Below are 22,738 nucleotides of genomic sequence, written 5' to 3'. Positions count from 1 at the left end.
AATTATAACAACAGAGAGGGGCAGGTATTATGAGTTTTCTTCATCCTGCTCCTTTTCATTCATGGTGAAAATGTGTACACTATGTATATGTGCAACTATGTGAGAATGTACATACCATGAATGAAATAAATCGAAAATGAAATGAAATGAAATATCTGAAATGATTCACAGGAATACAAACATTTTTGAACTTTAACAGACAATAAAACATTGACTGTTTCTCTCTCTCGCTCGGAAAGAACAAAAATCTGTGACTAACTCTAGTGAAACGTTGGAAAACCTTCCACTTTTCAGGCCGGTGGATGATGATGATGATTATTATTATTACTGATGGACATTATCCACGGCACAGCAGAGACGCTGGTGTTGTGGACACACGTTATGAGAGTTTTGTCTAAGTGAGTAACTGCTTAAATGAGTTTTTCTGAATGCGTTTGTGTTCTGGATAAAACACACACTGACCTACAGGCTGCAGGTCACAACCCACCAAACTGAAAACAAATCAATAAACTGAAATAAACGGGTTTTCATTGCAACAGGCGGTTTTAGAAATGTGCTTAATGTTGCATCAGTTTGAATAGAATTAAATTAAAAGCACAAAAACGCATGTGACACATTTAAATAAGATGCTAACCTGTGTGAAAGTCACTCCCACAGCTGCAGCTTTAATTCAGTCATTTCTCCCATCATGCATCGGTGTCGTCTGCTACGACGCTTTAGTGTAAACATGATGGGAATACTGACAGAGTGCTGTGTGAACGATTTCACCCCGGTTTCAAAGTAAAATAAAAAATAAGGTTCACCAAACAGCTTTGTGGTTGTGTTACATATACAGATAGGTTAATGATGAAACACACTGCAAAATATCTTGAATACACACGGCGGCTGGGTTTTTCCCAGATTTATAGTCGTGCTTGACTGTGACTTATTTATTTAAAATTGTGCAAAGCCTCCCCGGTATTTTAGCACAGCCGTCTGAGGGAGAAACATGGTTAACAAATGGAGAAACAAAGACTTGAGGAGGATGCCAGCTGGGCAGAGCAGATATTACACTAGATAGATCTGCCGCGAATGAGGAGAGATTAGGTTGTTAGAGACTCTGCCTGCGTTCGGTTAAGTAAACCACAGCAGCAGGATGCCCTGAGTAATTCTGCCGTTTTTTTCTTTTTCTCAGAGCTCCTTGTTTTTGTGATTGCAACTTTAATAGATTCATATTAAACAGCGTTTTCATTATCACAAAAAAAGAGAAGAACACAGTAAACTTATCACACTTCACACAGAGAGGGAGCCACAACTTAATTTGGCCTCTCAAATGCCTCCATTACATTCCTGCTTCTTCTCTACAGCTCATACAGTTTGTTTCCTTTTTTCATTATTCCTTCACTGTGCGACCAGACACATGCAAGATGAAAAATGTTAAACACTTAATAATAACACAAAATAATATGAGTTAAATACCAAGGACTAATGGAGCACGTTCCTCCTCAGCCTCTTATCTCAGAAGCATTAGAAGTCACAACATGCAAATGTAAGAGAACACACTTCAATGATGAAATCGATTGTTCAAGACTTTTGACTCAGTATGAACTTTAACACCTGTTCAAATGAAACTGTCATTTGTTTGCAGTGAACTTTGAGGGTGGATTACCTTGTGAGGGGTGAGGGAACGAACAACAGCGAGTTAACAACATGAGGCAATATAAAGAAGTTATCAAAGGGCTGAATAGAACAGAAATGAATTTAAAAAAGAGTCAAATCCAATGAACATTGAAAAAATGATGTTCAAGGAGAAGTGTGAACCTTTGTAGAAGTTGAATGGTGAAATTTTACTTTCTTAAACATCGACCTTAAACCTGCAAATGTCTGTCTTTATAGCTGGTTTTCATTCAGCCAGAACACTTTCTCTTTAATTGGGATTAATCACATGTACCTCATACTGTGGCTACAGCCCATAATGATCGCATTATGGTTGAGCATCTGAGAGTGACTGAGAACTAACCAGTCAAGAAATCCAATACAGAGGTTTCAATCTCCAGGCCCTAAAAAGCACCGGAGCTGCATATTATTTACCCTGGCAAAAAATTATTTTCTGGATAAACAAGATTAATATAAACCACTTGTCTTGTGCACTTTGCTGGAATTGAAGCCGGGGGACCTGACCAGAATACAATCCTGATATTTGAACCACAATTTTTCTCTATGGCATATAAAAGAGACGTTCCCTTTCATGTATGATAGATGCTATCGTATGCGAGATATTTCGCTGTGACACTCACTCTTTCTATTTAATGAGCCCCCATGAGAGGCCGCTGTCACCGGGCCCACACATTGTTACTCCCACCATGCATACGTACAGTATATGCATGGTGCGCACACATATGTGTTGTGAAATGCATTAAAATTACATTAGGAAGAGAGAAATTGTTTAATAAAGACTAAGACATGGTGCTTTGACACATATACTGTATATATATACTACAGCATATACAATACACTAAGGACGAGTGAACCAGACCAGATCTGAAGCCTTCTGACACTTTGGTTGAATCCAACATGAAACTGATTGGTTCATTACACTGTTTTCTTTATATACCTATGACTTACGTTATATTAAAAAAGAAAAAAAATAGCTTGATTAATTGCAATACTACTGTGTGAATAATCACAATATTAAATATTATATATACTAATATTACTTGTATTTTCTTCTTTACTGTAGTACTGAAAGATGCACTTTATGTACCTACAGTTAATCCATTCGAATTTAAGGCTTCACATCAGCACTATATTTTGATTAGTGCATTAAATAAGTGCCTATGAATACGACTGCAAACCTTAAAGGGACAACGAGGAGTTTCTAATCGGTTATAAAAAAGTCTCACGTTAATGTGGATGAATCTCCGCTACCCACACTTGTTAATGGGCCCATTTTCGATAAATATATCATTCTGTCTCTATTGTTATTTTGTTATTATTAGTGGTGGCGGAGATGCTGGTCGAGCCGACCAGCGTTTCTTTACTTTCAGTTTCGCAACGAGTCATGAGAATAACGTAGCTGAATCGCCGTTTATGGTCGGAACTACGACGGTATGTGAACCTCTTTGAACCTCTGACTTTAATTATTGATGAATGAAAACATGAGTCCGTCTTGCGCCGGTCAAAATAATTTTACGGTGCGCGCGGAGGCTCATAAATGTAGTGTGAAAACGCTTCGCTTTTCCAAAACTCCTCGTTGTCCCTTTAACCTTGATAAACAAATCACAATGCCGGCTTCATAGTGAATGGAGAGTTAGTCTGCCACAGGAAACACTCGGACATAGTTATAGTCTGGTATTCATTAGCGCTGACACTGTCGAACCCAGAATCATCAACTACGTGACATTACCGTATTTCAATGGACGACGGGTGACAAACCCAGTGGCGACACGGACACAGACCATAGACTGCAGAAGCATAAATCAGGTTTTAAAGGCACAGTAGGGTAGGAGATGCTGGAAACAGGCTACATTTTAAAAACATTTTAAAAATTCAAAAGTCCGAAGCCACTTTCCTCAGACTTCTCTCCAAAGCCACGCCTCCGTGGCGTTCAAAATGATTGGATGGTGTTTTTACAGGCTTGTCCGGTCCACAGGTGACTGACTTTTTTTCATTTTTGTGAAAAAGCATTAAATTACCTGGTTACAATCGGGGTGTGAAGAGGATTTCAAGCAATTCAGTAAAAAATTCTCCAGAAAAAAAGATCTCCTGCCCTACTGTACCTTTAACTTTAACAGCCTTAAATAAGATGGAATACAAATGAAATGAACAACAGCAGAAGACCACTGAGCAAAATGCAGCAACAAGAGAAGACTGCAGCTCAATTAGAAGTTTTTGCCTCAAGTAGACCTGTGCTCCTAGAAAAGGTTATTAAAAAAGAAGCTAAATTGAAGGTTTTAAAGCACAGTCCTCTCCTAACGAGGTACAGCACAACGGACAATCAACTCTGCCAGAACCGGTAATTGTTGACGACAAGCAAGTGGAGTAGCAGGAAAAGAGAGAAAAAAAGAAAGAAAAAAAGCTATTATCCAATTAATCTGCTTTTAGAGAAGAGGCTCTGTTGCTGTAGGAAAGTACACACTTGTAGCATATTGTTGAAGTGCATGTTATGAGTTCCTTAATATTGAGTAAGTTCTGTGAAGAGGAAATTATTTTTCATTGAATTGTGAAGAAAGTAAATACAACAGACTCTCGCCAAGTGTCCTCCAGGTTAATGTGGAGCAGGAAAACAGCACATAACCCAATTTGACTTGTATAAAAGAAAGAAATAGCAAATAAGGTTAAATAAATTCTCAAAACTTTGACTGTAATTCTGTTTGTGGCATTTTTTTCACCTATCTGTCCAGACATGGTGTATGTTTGAGCTACAAAGACCACCTAACCGAGTCAAGACCAAGACCAGGTCCAGAACAAGACCAAGGGGGTTAAGATTACAGTACTTTAGACCAAGTAAAAAGACTGAAACCTTGACCTAGGAGTTGGTCAAGACCAAGACCCGGTCTAAAGAACCACAACACGAACTACAGTAGAATGCATCAAATTTAAGTCATAACTAAGAGCCTTATTCATATTTGCTGCATCATTACTAATAATGTAATCAAACTAATGTTTATATATACTGTATGTTTATATATATACACTGCAGTGTTCCCTCTACATTCATTTAGGAGTGACGGGCCGTCATTCCTAAATTCTATAGCCGCCACTCCTTAATTTTTCTTATTTTATTTTTTTGTCACAACTACACCACCGCTGCATGTCTCCTTCACAGCAGAGTCCTGCACTGCGAGTACTAAGGTAAACTACAGAGAACTATCTTGCTCAGTATGTACTCTTTGCACCTCGATGACGGACCACAGCGTGTTTTTCCGCAGCATCATTTAACTCAGGTGACAGACCAGCAACAGTCTCAGTACAGACCTGTGTCGCCACTCCTTAAAGCCTTTGGAAACCTGACTATATATAGTAAAAATGCTTATATTATATCAAAGTCAAGTGCCTCATTAAGCATCCACAAAAGTCTGAGTGACAATAACTATTCATAACTATTAGAAAACCTTGTTTAAAAACAGCTCATTTTGCTATTGAGGCACTATTGAGGCCACTGGTCAGGACAGTGTGGGCGTGGCAGATAACGCTATGATTGACAGCTCCATTGTCATAGCAACACGTCAATGGCGACCGTTAAAAAAAAAAAAAGTCCTCACCGGAGGACGTGCATCGATTGATTGATGCTGTTTAGCAGCTAACTAGTCTACCAGCTTCGTTTTGGAGCATCATAACCGTCTTTGGTCGTAGTCTCACAGAAAAAAAAGAAGCTTTTAACCGTCACTCCTGTCTGTGTGAGCGCCAGGAGGGGCTGACTGACACACACACTGAGACAAGGCAGGTCGCACTGGAAAGCTAATAAATGCTAAAAGCTAATCGCCAATTTACACACACCCTCCCTCCCTCCCCTCACCCCCCCCCCAAAAAAAAAAAAAAAACCGGCTGTATCGGCTGTATGTAGAGAGGAGTTGTGAGGAGTTGTGGGCACACACACAGACAGACAGAGTGACACACAGACACAGACAAGGTAGGTCGCGCTGGAAAGCTAATAAATGCTAAATGCTAATCGCCACACACACACAACTCCTGTTGACATGGCTCTGGTTATGAGGACTAGAGGAGTGGAGGAGTGACCGTTAGCAGCAGAACGGTTTTGTTCGCCGCCACTGGGGGGCTGGATGAGAGAACTGACGTGGCGATTTATGAGTGGGTAGGATTTATTGCGTGATAAATCCCAGAGATAACTCCGCCCAATTCAAACCTACTGTACAAAACCTTAAAAGACAAATATTTTCAATTTGGATGGAAACTTTTTTCTAATTATTTTTACATGTTTAATAATATGTACATAAGACCCTAAAATACATGGTTAGGAGGCTTTGGTGGATTTGGGTTTCCAGAGGCTCGGGTTAGCTGAAACACTTTACTGTCTATATGTAAAGAATTGACTACGGTGAAAAAAACTTGGGAGGAAAATAACATTCGCATGATGTTTTGGATAATAAAATATAATGCTACACACATTTAATTGTAATAATAACAGTGATCTCCTCAGTCGACCACCGTGAATGTGAATTGACAGGAACAACAGACTTCTTACTGTTACAATTAATGATCGATTTTTTTTTTTCCCCCCACATTCTACCTGATCATAGTTATTTGTGCACCACAGAATGAAAGGTTTCTATTTCTTCTTCAAAACACGGCCGACAGCCGCGCGGTTCACTGCCTTTTGTGGTTCAGGTCACTTGCTGCTGTTTTCATCCTGAGCAGAGTTTTTACTTTGGTGGCTGAGAGCAAGTGACACCGGCGTCGGCCCCCGCTGTCTTCGATCTGACAGAGCAGCCCAACAAATTAGTAACAAAGGAGCGAGACCTCGTCATAAACTAACAATAGGGTTTGAGTAATCACGCGACAATGAAGTCGATTGTTGTCTGTAAATGCCGTGTCAAGGGTTTGGAGCAGACCATGGGAAACTAAGCGTGGCTCTTCTTTGTAAATCTTTAAATAATCAACACAGTTCGGTTCATCTGAATCAGTGGAGTAGAGAGGTATTTGTGTAGAGCTCGTCTGTGTGTTCAACAATGAGAGGAAACATACGTCACGCAGGTGTTCGACTCCAGCACCTCCACAAACACCACGGTAACACACTGCTGCTGCTCGGCACAGAAGCACATTCCTGCCAGCAACAGGTCGATACCTTTGAGGCTTCGTCGTCCTAACTGCAACCATACAGTACCATCTCCATGACAACCACTTTTTGCCATACATAGGTTTGGAGAGGTGGTGATCTAGTAAAGCTTTGTATATTGATACCAGGGGCTTGGAAGAGAAGAGAGAGACAGAGAGAGAGGGGGATTGATTGATAAGCAGACTACCTCGGGCTCTGCTTCGTTCTGACGGGGACAAAACAACAGTCTGCTGCGCCTGCTGCCGACGCTTGGTATAAATCATCGGCAATTTCATCAGAGTCGAGAGGAAGTGAGAGATGGAGAGAGAGAGAGAGAGAGAGGGGAGGGTGACAAAAAAGGAGAGGAATAGACACCTGTCTGTTAACACTGTTTACTCCATTTGTTCTTAACCCCCCTCTACTTCTTCTCATATCACTTTTTGTCTCGGTGCTCTCCGGCTGCCCAGAAGGTGAGGCAGCAGAGAACCGTGTCACAGCAGGAGGCCAGGACAACGTTACCGCTGACTGGAACCATGAAGCCATGAAGACTGGTTCAGTTTTATCTGCTGCTGTAGGACTTGAGATTCCTGCAGCTTCACCGACACGAGGAATGAGAGGTGAACTTTATATCATCAGTACATCAGACAGATGTGCATTATTGATGACAAGCGATGCTGAGAATATCCCATAACTTCCAATGTGACAAAATCCAGAGCTCATGAGTCCTTGACAAATAGTCTCAGCTCTGATCACGTCCTTCATCACGAGATCCACAGTCGAGTGAAAATATGAGAATACATGACAACATGTTCACACGTTTCCACTGAGTTCCTGGTCAGATTTAGGAGGTGGGAACTTTACAGGAACGTCCTCTCACTCAACCTTCTCCTGTATAACCAGTAAAAGACTCTTGAGGCAACATAATCAATGTGCAACTGTTTCAGTCGTCATGTAATCCTTGTGCTGTAGTTTTTCTTTTACTGCACAATGCAGATGCTTTCTACTAATGCTTCTCTTTAAAAATGCTGCATATTTTTGCGTATCTCTTGTTGTCACATCCCGCTTTGAGTACAACCAATCAGCACTGAGTAAACCTCAAGCACCACCTGGGGTTTTTGGGGGCTGATCTGACTACCCACCCGTAAAAGTCCTGGGAGATTGCTCCTGCTATGGAGACTCAAGCCCTGTAAAATTACCCCAAAGTTCCTACAGTTGAAACTGGGCATCTGTGAGTTGATGCCAATGCGAGGACAAAAGAGTAAAAGTGGGCTCTACAGTCCATGAAGGCATCACTGCGCCTATATACAGTTCAATCTAAAAAACAAAAAGAAAAGATGTTGATTCTCCCTGAGCCTCTCAACTCAAACAAAACCCTATTTCTCGCATTGATTTACATTGTATAGTGTGATTACATACAGTATGTTGGTGAGAGCAATACATCAATAGGAGGTTTGGACAATCCTGCAGCGTGCAGCGGGCCTCCGACGCCTGAGGCTGTGTCTAGTACTGGAGGGGTAAAAGCTAAAATATACAATACTGCTCCTGTTCCATTCAACAATGCAGGGAAACAACTACGGCTTGATTTTTATAAAGGAAAATTCACTTAAAACACAAACAAGTCTGCAGGAAGAAACACCTCCGTGCCGCTCCCTCTCTCTGCCTCGGAGGCGTCGATCAACCAGCTCTGAAATCTTGATAAAGCTGCGACAGAGGTGAGTTGGTCTGTTGTATTGTTTGTTGGTATTTATTTATCTCTGTTTGGATCTTCAAAATAGATCATTTAAGCCTACTAAAGCAGATGTCAACTCCTTTACCCCCTCTCATCAAAGTACCAATCCTTCAGTCTTGGGAACTGGGACAAAACAAAAGATAATGACTTACATCTAATGAAAAAGATGACATGAGTAAGATCCAAACCAATCATCCACAGAGTCAGAGTGAACTGTCAACGTGTGAAGCTGAATTTGCACATGAAAAGCACAACGGTTTAACATTAAGTGTTTCATTATTTGATTCCACTACACTGCCAGGAGAAGATCAGAGACTATTCTCTTTCCCTGATCTATTTTGGTGCTCATCATTTCCCCCCTCTCTAATACCTGAGACAGATAATTATCCATTAAAATAGGAAAAAGTGCCACATTTTGTCATTTCTCTCCAAGCAAGATGTTTTTCAAATGTGACACAGCAGAGTAACACGCTGGAAGACCAATGATTATAGTAATTGGCTAGAAAATGACAACGAGCCATCAAGAACAGTCGGCTGTATCATATATATTTTAAAAGAAACAGTCCGTTCTTGAAGTTGAACCCTTTGCAGCGTTCTCTCTCTCCATTCAAACTTAAACACAGCGACGGTTCATTTATTCATGCTGTCGTCTCGCGGTCATTTCTCACGAGGCACCTATGGACTATTCTTTGCATGTTTCATGAAACGATACGGGATCATCTTTTTAGTTTCTGCCCGTCCCGCTCACGTACGGAAGGCTTCGCGTATAATCACTCACCTCCCCTGATAAATCATGTCCCCCCCCCCCTCCGCTGTAGCCCCAAACACCTTCCGTTGTCAGAGCTCAAGCCTCAGCTCGCTGGAGGAGAGGCTGATGGATGATTTACAGACAGTCGGCCCTCTTCTCTCTAAAACCTTCCCTCGGCGGATAAGCCTCGTTCATTAACCCTCTCACACTCTTGTACGCAGGCGAGTCTTACACTTTGTCTACAGGAAGGAGAGAACAATCAGGGGAGATCTCACCCAAGGGCCACTTCACTGTATATATGTGTGTGCGCGTGTGTGTGCTTGCAGCTGGTAAATAAGGATTTTGGTACTTTTCGGTGCTATCTTTAGAAAAGGTCTCCACTCCGGTCTAATCCGAGTCTTAGAGTCGAGAAGCCAAAACTAACTCCTACAGCGATGTTACACAACAGCAGTCCAGAAATTCATTATTCTGACATTTCAAGAGAATATTGGTAAAAATCCAACTCTACTTAAGAGTTATGAAATGTTATAGCAATGGGGCTAAAATACACAGCAGCTGTAGAAAAATGCACTTGACTCTGCTGCAGCTGTATCTGATGTGCACCTCATCAAAAATGTAATATCATGTTGAGGCCACGCTGTCTACAGAAATACTGCAGGGGCTCTGTAAGAACTGTAACAGGCCAGCTTGGGTTGCCTGCATCTTGTCAGTGGAGTTTGTTGAAAACACTCAGTAACCCTCTCTTCACTAAAACGAGATTAGATTTTGTTATATTTATTTGTTTGTTTCAATTCTGGCTATTAATAATCGCAAGTAAGTTCAGTTTAAAGTGAATGAAAGGACGTAGCAGTACGACACCTCCTCCACTGGGCTGTGGGTAAACAGCTTGTTGATCTATTTCTGCTTCTCCAGAACGAGGCGGATATTAAATAAGTTAGTTCTGGAACAATTGAGATGCGACCCGTGTACCGGTATGTAATAAACATGGACATAGCATGATAAACAGAAGTGAAATTGACAGTAACGAGTACACAAAACAGAAAACAGCTACATCCCGACATCCCTGCTGCTCCACCTTCTCCGTGTTCTGACCTGAACCAGAAAATTTCATACCGAAGAAACATGTGAGCAATTTTCTATTATTTTAGGTTGCAAATGTTATATCAAAACAATTTTCATAAATAATCATGCCTGGGTGGAGATGTGCCTGCATGCTGAACAGAGTCTGTGTGTGCAGGAGCGCTAGTATCTGTGTGTGTCAGCCTGTGTGGACAAACAGAGAACTATCTGTGAAATACATTCAGACAGCCTCTTTTCTCTTTGTCTGACATTGTAATTACCATTCAAACTAGCCAGGCTAATTACCTCCCTGTTTAGAGAAATAATCAGGTTTGTACACGAATCAAGACTATAGCCACAGACGCTACCGGCTGAAAAACCAAAACAATCATCAAGCATTCTGTTTCCCACTTAATAATAACAATGATAATAACAAAAAAAAAAGACATTGAGATTTACAGTAATCAATTATTGTATCGTTTTGTTTTCCAAAGATTATTGCATAAATCCCTAAATTATTCATTATATTCTGTCAATCAAATGTTTTTCTGTTGAATTTATTAAAAATTCTGACCCAGATTCCCACTCAGCTCAAATTGGATTAATTAATTTACTGATTTGGGATGTGTGTTTTTTTTTTGTTTTTACTGACCCCAATAATTCAGATTTCAGTGGCGACACTGAATATAAATGAAATGTTGAATAAGAGGGGCAGGTCACTCATGTTTCCAACAACAGGTGCTGTAATTTGCTGTTGCCTCAACATTAGTCATTAACGTGACAAATCGAAGGGAAGCAAGAAGAAAGATCTGATTTCAAATTATAATTCAGATTATGAAAATAATCTGTGACAGTGGTGAGATAAGAGTATTGAGCACCGGTATATATATAATTGGTCTGCTACGTTGTTATATAACATTAATACAGCTTTGCAGCAAAATAACTGTACAACCTTAGGTTCAACACAGGAGATATGAACTGAAATGAAAACAACTCCAAAATAATTATATAGTTTGGTTTGGTATAGATCGGTTTACAGTTCAAAGCAAATGTCAGCTGCTTTGTAAAAAAGTCAAATATTTGCCAGTGTTACTGTTGCGTTTCTAAAAGATTCTATCTCTTGTTGAAGTAATGTCAACACTCGACTCAAAAACACAAGACATCAGAGGCTATTAAGCTACAGTAACAGCAGTTAGCATCCTGCTGCAGTTTGTAATCTGAGCTTCAGCCAAGACAACGGAGGATCAGTGGACGGGGGAACAGCGGTCTAGTAAAGTCTATTATGAATGGTATAAACTGAAAAAACTAAAACTCACTCATTGATTTTAGAATATAATTGTAACTGTATTTCAGGGTGCATACTGACATGGTTTTACTGACTCGGGAAGAGTGTGGCCATTAGAGATTGGCTGTTTGCTGTATTTATTCATTAAATCACCTGTTGATGCTGGTCAGAGTACATTATAATTCCATACAACACTGCATACATACATACTGGTCTGAATAATTCACTCACTCTCTTTCTTGGGGCCAGCCCATCATTGTCAGTTGTTGAAGTTAACTAAGCTACCTCTAAGCTAACTTAAGGAACGAGGCGCTGGCACTTCTATAACTTCTATACATTTCTATTTTCCTGGAAACTCTGAAGTCATTCCACAGACTGTTGCAGCCAACTGAGAAAGTTTTGGAAAGGTCTGCTCATATGCTGGCAACAAAAAAAGATATTACTTCATATAAATTGCTTCCCATTCTTACATCAAGTACCTCCAGTGTAGATTTACAGTACAGTAACTTGTTTCATAAACAGAGTAAAAAACGTCCTGGCTGTTACAAGCACCGAGTGACCAGTGGCGAGCTTTTTTAAATAGTCTTTTTGTTCGTGCCCTTTGCCATCCAGCAGCCATTTCCTTTCCTTTACTCCTCTGCCCCCGTATCTGCTTTATTGTGATGCTAAACAGTGAGTTTTGACATTCAGAAGGGCCCTGCCAAAGGACAGGCCAGTGGATGCAGTAGAGAAGAGAAGGCCTTAATGGGTTCAACTGGAATGGAAAGCATCTGCTAGTCTCCGCAGGCTGGAGGAGAGGGAAATGTCAAGTATGGTTATTATAGAGCAAGCAGCGGCTCTAGGAATTTTCACCTGAATGAAAAAGAAGCGCGGACAAAGCACATGCACCGGCTACATCTCTGCACATTAAAGCCCTCACTGGAGCAGTGAATGGAGCTATTCATACTCAGATGTGTGTGCTGGAGGAATGTGACATAAGCACATCAAAAAAGGCAAGAAAAAAAAAACAAATATGCATGCAGACAGACACAAAGAGGAATACAAACGGACACGTAATCACTTCATGTTCTTGGTGTTCCCAGCTCTCTCACAGCTGCTCCATGCCAACGTTTTTTTTTTTTTTTTTTTAAATATCTGCACAAAAACACATCTACAAAAGTTGATTTATGGTATAAAAAACCCTACTATGTCCTGAATGGCAGGCCAAATCAGATGCATGTGAAGTGTTCGTACTATATCTGCTGAGAGTCCCAGAGTGAGTCCTTCTTCACAGGATCACTTGAGCTTGTTTGCTAATTTGTACCCCTGAGGATGCTAATCAAAGCTAGTGCCAGACTAATGAAGCTCTTTAGCCCAGAGGCCAGAGACACATACAGTACATGGCCCTGTGCCTCAAGGCTGAGAGTCTACAAGGGGATGTATGTGTGTGTCTGTGTGCATGTGTGAGTACGTGCTGACAGTCAAATGTGCGAATGATGGAGAGTAGGGATATAAAAAAGGGCGGTATAATGGCTGATCAGCAAAGCCCAAATCCCACTCTCTAAGTGAAATCCTGCATCAAACAGATCCTGCTGCCTGAGGGCCGGCCTTCCAGCTCTGTCGGCGTGGAAACCCCTGCCGCTGCACTTAGAGCCTCCGGATCAGCAGAGCGGCGGCAGAAATGACAGCCAGAGAACGACAGAGAGATGAGACAGTTCGGAGGAATGAGATCATTTTTATCACCACAGATTAAAGCGGTCCTGGGAATCATCAACGACAGGAGCCTCTTGGTGTTTGTTCCTGTTTTCTACGTTGCACCAGAGACCGATACCTGGATACGTGTCTGTTTACACATCGGTTATTGCAGGAAGGTGAGAGGAATTTTAAATCGTACATTATCCTCCCCTCCTTTTCATCACTCCTACCTAAATTCTTCCTCTTTACCTCTGAGTCAGGAAGACAGCTTTATTTGGCAACCATAGCAACGAGCGCAAACAGAAGAGACGTGGGCTCTTCCCGTGCCAAGGCCCCGCAGTGTGACCAGTTGCAAAATGTTTCGCTGGAAGCAGAGAGAGCCGGAGAGCCTGAAAAGCTGAAAAGATACAGTACACAAATAAAGGAATAGCACAAATGTTTGGCAAGATGGAGGGACGGAGAGAGAGAGAGAGAGAGGTGAGGGAGGAGTGGAGGGGACGTTTTTTAGCACTCACACACTCACACGAGCAAAAGGTATTGCCACGGTGGCAGAGACAAAACTCAAGCACCGCCCTTTGTAGTGGGCACAGATAGAAAGGGGAGATAGAGCACTCATTTCCCTCCCATAACAACAGAAGTTCATATAATCATCTCTCTGGCTCTTTCTCTCCCTGACGGCTATGTGATATGGCTGCTGGCGTTGGGAAATGTGGGAGGACCAGGAATGTGTGTGGCTGGGCGATAAGGGTGCTGTAAAATTTAATTAGCACAAAGCTAGAGTGAAAATGACTTCATTTCTCACTGCATTATTAACTAGAGTACTATGTAAGAGCTTAGTCTCTATCAATGTACATAACAGGTTCAGGAGAAAGGGACAGACAAAGCAAGAGAGGATGGAATGATTATATATTAGATCTGAAAGGGATTAAAAAGGAAAAAGAAATACACTCATAAGAGTCCTACAAAAAGTCACAGTGTATTTAAACTTCCTGCCCATTGGCTCCTCTCCTCATACATGGAGTGTATCGTGGATCTCGGGAGCCGACTGAATAGCAATCCGGCGTTAGCGGCTTCACCTGCTTTTAGCGGCCTGAGCTGGTGTGAATGGGCTGATTAGGGTCCTTGGCTCGACATGCTGAACACCACTTTCTATTTCACGATCCACAGCCTTTATTACAGTCCAGCTTCCTCATAATCCCGCTAAACGTGGATATCTGAGGAGACTGATCGGCTTAAGACTTTGCTAAAAAAAAAATATATATAGGATGTACAGCGGAGCGACATGGAGCAGCAGAGGTGTTGGTTATCATCTGTTTTCTATTTAGGAGCTAAGCCTGGTGTCAGTGTGTACGTACATGCATGTGTGTCCACTCCTCGACTCTTATCCAGACACCGAGCGACCCCTCCACCCAGTCCAGTCAATACACAGAAAACTATTTCACTTTCTCATCTACTTACATTTTGGACTGGGCATGGATTACAGAGCTTAAAACCTTATGAATAAGGGGTATATTTGCTAAGGGGGTTCTTCAGGCTTTGCCCTCTGAGTATAAGCTTATACAAGTCGCTATTCATTTTAAACACCGCGATATGAGTTTACATCAAAATTCACAGCTTTACACAGGAAAAGACCTGAGAACATTGAGGAGGCTGGATCTCTATAACGGCACAAGTGGGAGCCATTTAAAGCTGTTTTTCATTATCCATGTTCTCACCTCTAAGGCAACAAAACAAGTGAGCAGCATGATGATCACGTTTTCTGGCCACATGGACAACGATGATGATCTGCTATTTTCAGACAGAAACGTGTTTTATATAAATTACTGCCTAAATTACACAAAGACCATGTGCGGTGTATTCGCGAATAAATGCAGCTCAGTTATCTCGGCTTTGACTCCAGGTGAGAGAGGAGATCTTGTGTCTGCAAGTCTCTGGTTAGTAGAATAAAATCCAGGATGATAAATCACTAACTCGCTCAAGAGAAGCTGCCATTAGATCAGACAGTTTCCTACCAGGCAGCTTCCATGTGTGACTAAATGTAATGTAGGTTTAGCTACGGCAGGGAGTTCCAGGAAAGGCAGCATTGTTCACAGTGAAACTTGAATAAAAGATTTTTCTTTGAAAAAAAAAAGAAAAGAAGAAAGAAAAGAAAAAACCTTCCTTCATTGCTCTGTACAACCCTCAATTACTATTCCACAAGTCTCACCGCACAGGCTGGACCTAATTACACCAGCCACTTTGTTAAGGTGCCCTCGTGCTCCATCTGTTCGATGCATGTGTGCACAGGCTGAAACATGCAGGCGTGCACGTGCGCACACACACACACACACACAGTCACACACATACGCAGCACTTCAGACTGACGGACAGCCAGACAGCCAGACAGCCAGACAGACAAAGGCAGGTCAAGGTGCACTCTCCCATCTGGATCTGCCTTTGTCTACATGAAGAGTAAAACATCTAAACCACCAATCAAGTGCGGCGATAAGAGAGGCGCTGTGACTCCGAGTGGTCAGATGATTGCGGACATGAAAACGGGGAACAGTACACCTGTCGGCGACTAATGCCCCGACCCGGAGCCGGCCTTTAACCCGCATGTCTGCACATCATTAAAACTGACAGTGTGCGTGCACAGGAGTGTATATGTGAAAGGTGGAGTGGAGCGAACGCTGTGTTCAGGAGCAGCAGAGGCGATAATCTGTTACATTAATGAAAAGTGCACAGGCCGTATAGGATGAAGTGGGAGATAGAGTTTATTATAATCAAATGCAGATACTTCAGTAAGAGCTTCTTTTGAACAATGATGTGTAGCATCAAGTCACACAGGGGAGCGCATCTGTGTTGCTATTTTTGTGTTGAGCTCACTCAAATGATTTAATAACCTCCTCTTTTTCTGCTTATGTCATGTCTGAGGGGGGAAAGCACTAAGGCCAGGGAGGAGATAAAGGAGAGACAAAACAAAGTCAAAAAGTATTTAGAGAGAAAAACTCTGCAAGGATGGGAAGCTTTCTCCCATAATTGACACTGATATGTGAAAGAGGAATGAAAAAACACACATGCAATCTGCAAGATACAGTAGCCTGCAGTGTAAAACACATAGCAGTCTATAAGAGGCAGCCGATCTAACAGACAGACTCCACTTGCATATGGCAGCCTGAGGAAGCTGTGGCAACTGATTTTCTCTGCTAAGTTTTTCACAAATGTCTCACATGTGATCCTACAGAACACACGCCGAGTTGGGAGCAAACAAACTTCCCCCTTTTTTTTCGACTTTCATTTCAACTTCACTTCACACCCTCCCTAGTTTCTTCTTAATGATTTTCTGCTGCACAGCCTCAGAAAGACACCGTGGGTTGAGTCTCAAATTAAGCCTGTTAGTCATCTCCTTCTACCTTTTTGCACCTCTACTCGAGCCATGAAAGTCTGCGCTGAATAGCTGCTTGCATGAGCCATGGATGTAACATTATAAACCGAGACATAAAAAACATGGAAGACACATAAGGCAGAAAAAATATCTCCAATAACTAGAGAAGTGTTTTTCAACCTTGGGGTTGGGACCCCATGTGGGGTCGCCTGGAATTCAAATAGGGTCGCCTGAAATGTTTAGTTGATTAATTGATTAAAAAAAATTACTGATGAAAATATTTTGTAAGTAATTATTATTCTTTTTAAAATTATAATTAAAAACACCACAGCCAATCTTAAACAACTGTATTCTGTACTTTCACTTTATCGAATATAAATCGTGTTCAAATAAAATGCAGCATATAAAAATATCTGAGCTGGCGTATCTCGATTGACGGGGTCGCCTGAAATTTGTGATGTCAAAATGGGGTCACGAGGCAAAAAAGGTTGGGAATCACTGAACTAGAGGTTTTCTTTTAGGGTGTAAACCTTAACCCTTTCTTTTCTTTAAGTGCAAAGAAGGGGAAAATAACTCGTGTTTCCTGTTTCCATTTGATAAAGGGGTTCACTGACTTCATGAAGTGACCTTTACATCAATTTCAAGCTCTAGTTCAGAGCTATATCACACATGATAATTGTTAGGTCGTCTGTCACTAAAGACATCTGAAGTAATTGTTCCTAAAGACAGAGACCACTTATCTCCCTCATGGATCCTGTGTCTTCTCACGCTCTCCAGGATCCAGAGCGTTACAGTATATCACACATGCTTAATGCTCCTCTGGCTTGTGCAGCCTCACACACTCGGAGGCTTTCGCTCTCTGTCAAACACAACGATTAAAAGAAGGAGACAGGGGGGGGGAGTAGTAACACATGTGCACACACTGGCTTAGGAGTCAGCAGGGCTGTGATGAGGCCTTGCAAAGAAGGCTGCAATGACCAGACAGTGCCTGGAGAGATGTTTTCAGAAGGACACAGTTAAAAAGCTATGGCTGCTTTATAGATTCAATAAGTCTCTTACACCTGTGTGGCTAACCACCATCGATCCATCATTCTGTGGAGCCCAATCCAATTTAGACTGTCGAGGAGCCCCAGAGCCCCACAGCCTTATCCTAACCCAGACCACAGCCCCCACAAAGCCTGCTTACCTTCATCCCCTGAAGTCTGCGGGTGTGTCTGTGCACTTTTATATGTGTGTGTGTGTGCTGAGGGAGACTGCAGACCTAGCTAAACACCTAAGCTGCTGGCTCATGTTAAAGTGTGCTGAGCCAATTTAGGGTAGGGGAGGAGAGGAGATGAGAGACAGAGGAAGCTGAGAAAAACGCTGGGAACTCAGGCCAAGGACCTCAACTCGAACCCGAGAGTAGGAAAAGGAAGGAGAGCAAGAAGGAAGGAAGGAAGGAAGGAAGGAAGGGAAGGAGGGAGGGTGGGAAGGAACAATGTGCTCCCCTTGATGTGCAGGGAAACAGCCGAGGAGATTCTTTAATCCTACTTTCAACTGCGAGGCAATCACACTCATCATCATGACTACGAAGCGTCGCAGCCATCATGGAACTACTCCACGGTCTCATCAAAGTCTGTGTGATGATGAGCGCTTCTATCGGCCATCTGATTTGTTCCTGCAGACAACAGACTCGGGGCACTTACGTCTCCCTGGGTGCAGAGGCTTAATGGCACCGTGCATGTTGGGATGGACCATTCAAATGTCTCCCCTTCACCGCTAATTACAGTATCTCCTGCTGCAGATGTTTCTGTTTTAATTCTCTTTCCTGCTCCACTGAAGTGTATCAACACCCCTGAGATCAATTATTAAAGGGTATTTAAAACTGTGGGAAAAGGAGGTGGCGGTGATGTGATGTGAAAGTGAAGGCAGCTGTTTAAGAGCCGACTAAACTTCATCACCTCACAACTAAAACCCAGAGCTTCCCGTGGGTTTCGCTCACTCCGACGGCGAAACCCGGGACAATTAAGGCCCCGGATCTCCTCGTGATAGAAGGAGGGAAGGGGAAATGGGAGAGGAGGGGTGAGGCGGGAGAAGTGGAGAGACTCCGTACCAATAAAAGGCAATTATGTTTGGGGAGGGCCATTGTCAGACCATGAGAGTATAGAAGAAGACAGCGGGGATATGGGATGGTAGGGAAATGAGGAGGAGTGTTATTTAGGAGGCAGATGGCAGAGAGGGGGAAATTAAGATGAATGGGCACTGAGAGGGCTGAGCTGGTGCTGGGGCCGGGCAGAGAAAAGTAATTAGCTGTGTTTGCTCTGGGAGGCTGGCAGTGAGTATGATGCCTGCAGTGACAGACTAAAGCTTTGAGCTTTATTAGTCAACAAGGCCGTGTCTGTAGCTGCCAGCAGGGGGCCGCGGCCCTGCGACACCTTACCTGAACAACACACCGTGGGCTCCTTTCACAAGGTGGACGCTGAGCAGCGGCTTCTTTACAAAATGTACATTTGTTAAATACTTTAAAGGAGAATTCCGGTCATTTTTGACCTCTAAATCTTTGTCCTGATGGTCACCCAGTGTCCTTCCTTGTTGTGATGATTTCTTTACAAAAATAAACGATTGAGATGTGCAGTGGAAATGTCCAAAATATCTCAGACCGTTTCGTTTTGTATAGAAATCATCACAACAAGGAAAAAGTATTTGTTTCTGTGGCGGGGAGAGCAGGCGCTCTGGGATGGGATAGTAATGTCTTTCCAGGATGTTTCAGAGTTCGGCTGTCTGAGGTGAGTGATTAAATGCAAAAACACAAAGTTTATACTGTTGATCCTGTACACTATATGAGCTCAGTGGTGTCTCATAAGGACTCCAGTCATGTACCATAGATATTTGATTGTTGTGGTTGAAAGAATTTCTCCCATAAATTAGCGTTGTCGCTATCCCGAGCGCCGGGTAGCCATGGTGTAATGATGTAACGATTTAGGGGTCAAAAATGACCGGAATTCTCCTTTAATACGACGTAGCTCTGGCTTGTTCCCTCGTCTACCTACCGACCAAACAAACAGCATCTGAGTCCAACTCCTTTTTTTCACCATTACCAACTGGCCCTATCTTTCTTCCTTACACCATTTCTCTCCATTTCTTACGTCGCAGCCACCTCTATCTGTCTCTTTCCTCCCACCCTGTATATCTCCCTCCCCCTCGTCCCTTTCCAATCTAATTTCAGATAAGTCCTAGCAGAACAACAGAGCAAGGCCCTTTATCATTGCCATCAATGATGTGGGTGGATTGAGCGTGAATAATTTTATTCATGTGTGCCTGTACCCAGCCCACTGGGATTCCAATTACAAGTAATAAGAGGTAATACGGTTACAGTGTCTTTTTTTTTTTAAGTGCCTGGTTAGAAAACCTTTGACAAAAGAAGAAGCTACTGTTTACTTTAGTGGGACCTGATTGTACAATATCTCACAACTAGGAATAATACAAGACAATTTTATTTGGTATCGTTAGTATCACATCCAATCTGCACTCTCAGGAAGTCACAGACAGAGACAGTTACCCTTGCTCTTTTTAGATTCAAATATTAATTAGTGTTCCTTTTCTAAATGACATTGAATGCCCAGAGTGCTGTAAGCTACAAGTATATTAAATCTGATATTTTACCACGCATTTGTTATTTATTCTGTGTGTATTTGATCTCAGTGCACAACATGCCTCAGCAGCGCTCTTCAAGGAAAAATGAGGCACAGTTCACGGGTCATCGGTGGAAAAGACAAGACAAAAAGACATTTTTATTCTGTCCACAATATTCCAAGACACCTGACTAACCTCCTTCACACATGGTTTTAAAAAATATGTCAAAGAGCGCACCTGCATTCACAGGCATACAATAGGGTTGAGCTCAAAGTGCTGCAGTTACTGAACAATTTAGGAGCCTTATCAAACCGAGCTGCCCACACACTGCTGCTTTCACCCAATCTCCACTCTGCCTCTCTCACAGGCAGCACATGGCACAGCCTCAAACTGTTTCAGCAGCGGCCTTTCACACTCTCAGAGGGCAACGGGCACCAGGCGAAGGCAAGACACAAGGTCACAGAACAGGAAAAAAGGACGACGGAAAAGAATAATAATAATAAAAGGTCACCGGACACAGAGAAAGAAAGCAGCGCGAATGAACTGTCACCCGCAATTTGCATGATATGCATGAGATGGATAAGGCGGTTATCCAAAAGCAAACAGAAGACAGAGGCGGACATGCTTGAGGATTTTTTTTTTTTAAGCGACTTGCTTTACCGTGGTTAACAGGCCTGAGAACCTGGCGGTAGGAGCTGGGGCTGATGGTCTGCTGCTGGTTATCTGGAAGGGAGGGCAGTGGACAAATAACTCCAACATGTACAGAACTAGACAGGGATCAGAAACATAATTAAGAGGGAGCGTTCGCCAGCCGCTGAGCGTCGACGGCTGAGAGGTTCATCAAACCCCAAATATACAGCACCGCAGCTCCTCCAATGGTTTAACTGTAAATCCTTTCAATGCATTGACAGATCCCATCTCGGAATCACAACATGTGTTTGTTCTTTCAGTTTTTCAATTGCTGTGTTTGGATTCAAGACTGGCAGAACAACAACAATAACAAAAACACACGCACACACACACACATCACTGGGCGTGTATCGCCTTTTACCGAGATCCAAACATCAAACAGTTGTAGAAATGTTGTCAGGCTGCAGATTCTCTGGCATTGTGCTGCTAGCAAGCATGTGTACAAACAACCAGCTAACACAATTTTTTTTGCAAGTGATTGGGAGTGTTTGAGCCAAGACATGAGAGCCTGTGGATGCACTGCATTCACTCAGCCTTGGCAAAAGACAAAAAAAAAAAATGCATCAAGGCAGTCATGATGTTTTTTGAGTATCTGACACTGAGACAATAAAGCTAATGAGCTTTATGTGTGCGTCCTTTGTTTGCGTATAAGTGAAGGTGAAGGATATGAGACTCACCTCTGGGTCTTGGCGCTCTCTTCCTGCGGTCTCTGAATGCAGCTCCTGACTGTAGGGCTTCCAGCAAACTATCCATCACACCTGTCTCATCATTCTCTGAAAATCACAGGAGGAAAAAGGATGAGGGGGTGTTAGAAGACAGAGGAGGGGTAAAGGAGAAAAATCAGTTAAGGTGTAGTTTCTTTTAGTGTCTCTGAGGTTGTGCTTTAGTGATTGCCAGTGATTTGGAGCTGGACGCGTTATCACCACATCACATGAAAAGGCTTAAACAAGCAACCTGTTATCTGATATGTATATTCACTTTACCACAGAGCTGCAGCCCAATAAGTGTCTAAAACATGATGGAACTCCCTCCAAGCAAATCCAGTAATGCACAATTTGGCAAGTTCCTGCAGACAAACTGCTGTGAAAACGTGCACCCTGGTGTTCGCAACCTTGTGCTATTTCAGTCATGCATTTTGTAAGGTGACTTAAAAAAGGCATGAAGGGGTGTTGCACCAGCAGCAGTAACTTCTGCAGTAACATATACAGGAACATACAGCAACGTACACTGACAATCTGAAATGAAAAAGCTCAAACTTGGCAATATGGTGTTTTCACAGCTTTTTTTTTTTTACTGTAGAATATTCTTGACTCAAAATATCAAGGTCATGCTTTGTAGAGGCGAGGCGACTACCAGAGTGTCGATGTATTGTAGGAAAAGGGAAAAGCTTCAGATATGACATGTAAATCATGCCCTGTGTTGGTGCAGCTGAAAACCTGGCCCTGACACCTGAGGCAGAGTGATGGACCTGGCTAGTGATTTGCAGTGAAAACAGCCTCTAGTGGATGGGAAAGAAGAAAAAAAACAAGATAACAGGTATTGGGGAATATTCAGGGACAACACACACACACACACACACACACACACACACACACACACACACACACACACACACACACACACACACACACACACACACACACACACACACACACACACACACACACACACACACACACACATACACACCAATAGGGGTAAGAGGGGACCTGTCAGGCCAAGCTGCCAAGAGGGGTCTTATGTTTACACTTATTTTGAAAAAACAAACATGGAATATAAAATTTACTTTTAAGGTGTTTTACCATAATATTACTGAAAATGTG

General features: G+C 42.4%; 1 protein-coding gene across 2 annotated transcripts in view; it reads right to left on the bottom strand.

The window, feature by feature from the left end:
- The window catches only part of LOC146989463 (protein diaphanous homolog 3-like), a 186,831-nt gene that overhangs the window by 36,497 nt on the left and 127,596 nt on the right, over positions 1–22,738 (bottom strand). The window contains exons 25-26 of one of the 2 annotated variants that reach the window (XM_085805708.1): positions 21,593–21,688; positions 20,886–20,948 (exon numbers count right to left, since the gene is read on the bottom strand). In XM_085805708.1, the coding sequence (XP_085661834.1) occupies positions 20,886–20,948; positions 21,593–21,688 (159 nt within the window). The remainder of the gene's footprint in view (positions 1–20,885; positions 20,949–21,592; positions 21,689–22,738) is intronic. The other variant, XM_085805719.1, reaches the window with a different exon arrangement.

The sequence above is a fragment of the Trachurus japonicus genome, chromosome 3, assembly GCF_045865225.1.
Source record: "Trachurus japonicus isolate A0001 chromosome 3, Traja_1.0".
NCBI lineage: Eukaryota > Metazoa > Chordata > Actinopteri > Carangiformes > Carangidae > Trachurus > Trachurus japonicus.
The sequence above is the reverse complement of the archived record's forward strand: the minus strand, read 5'-3'. Positions and strand labels throughout refer to the sequence as shown.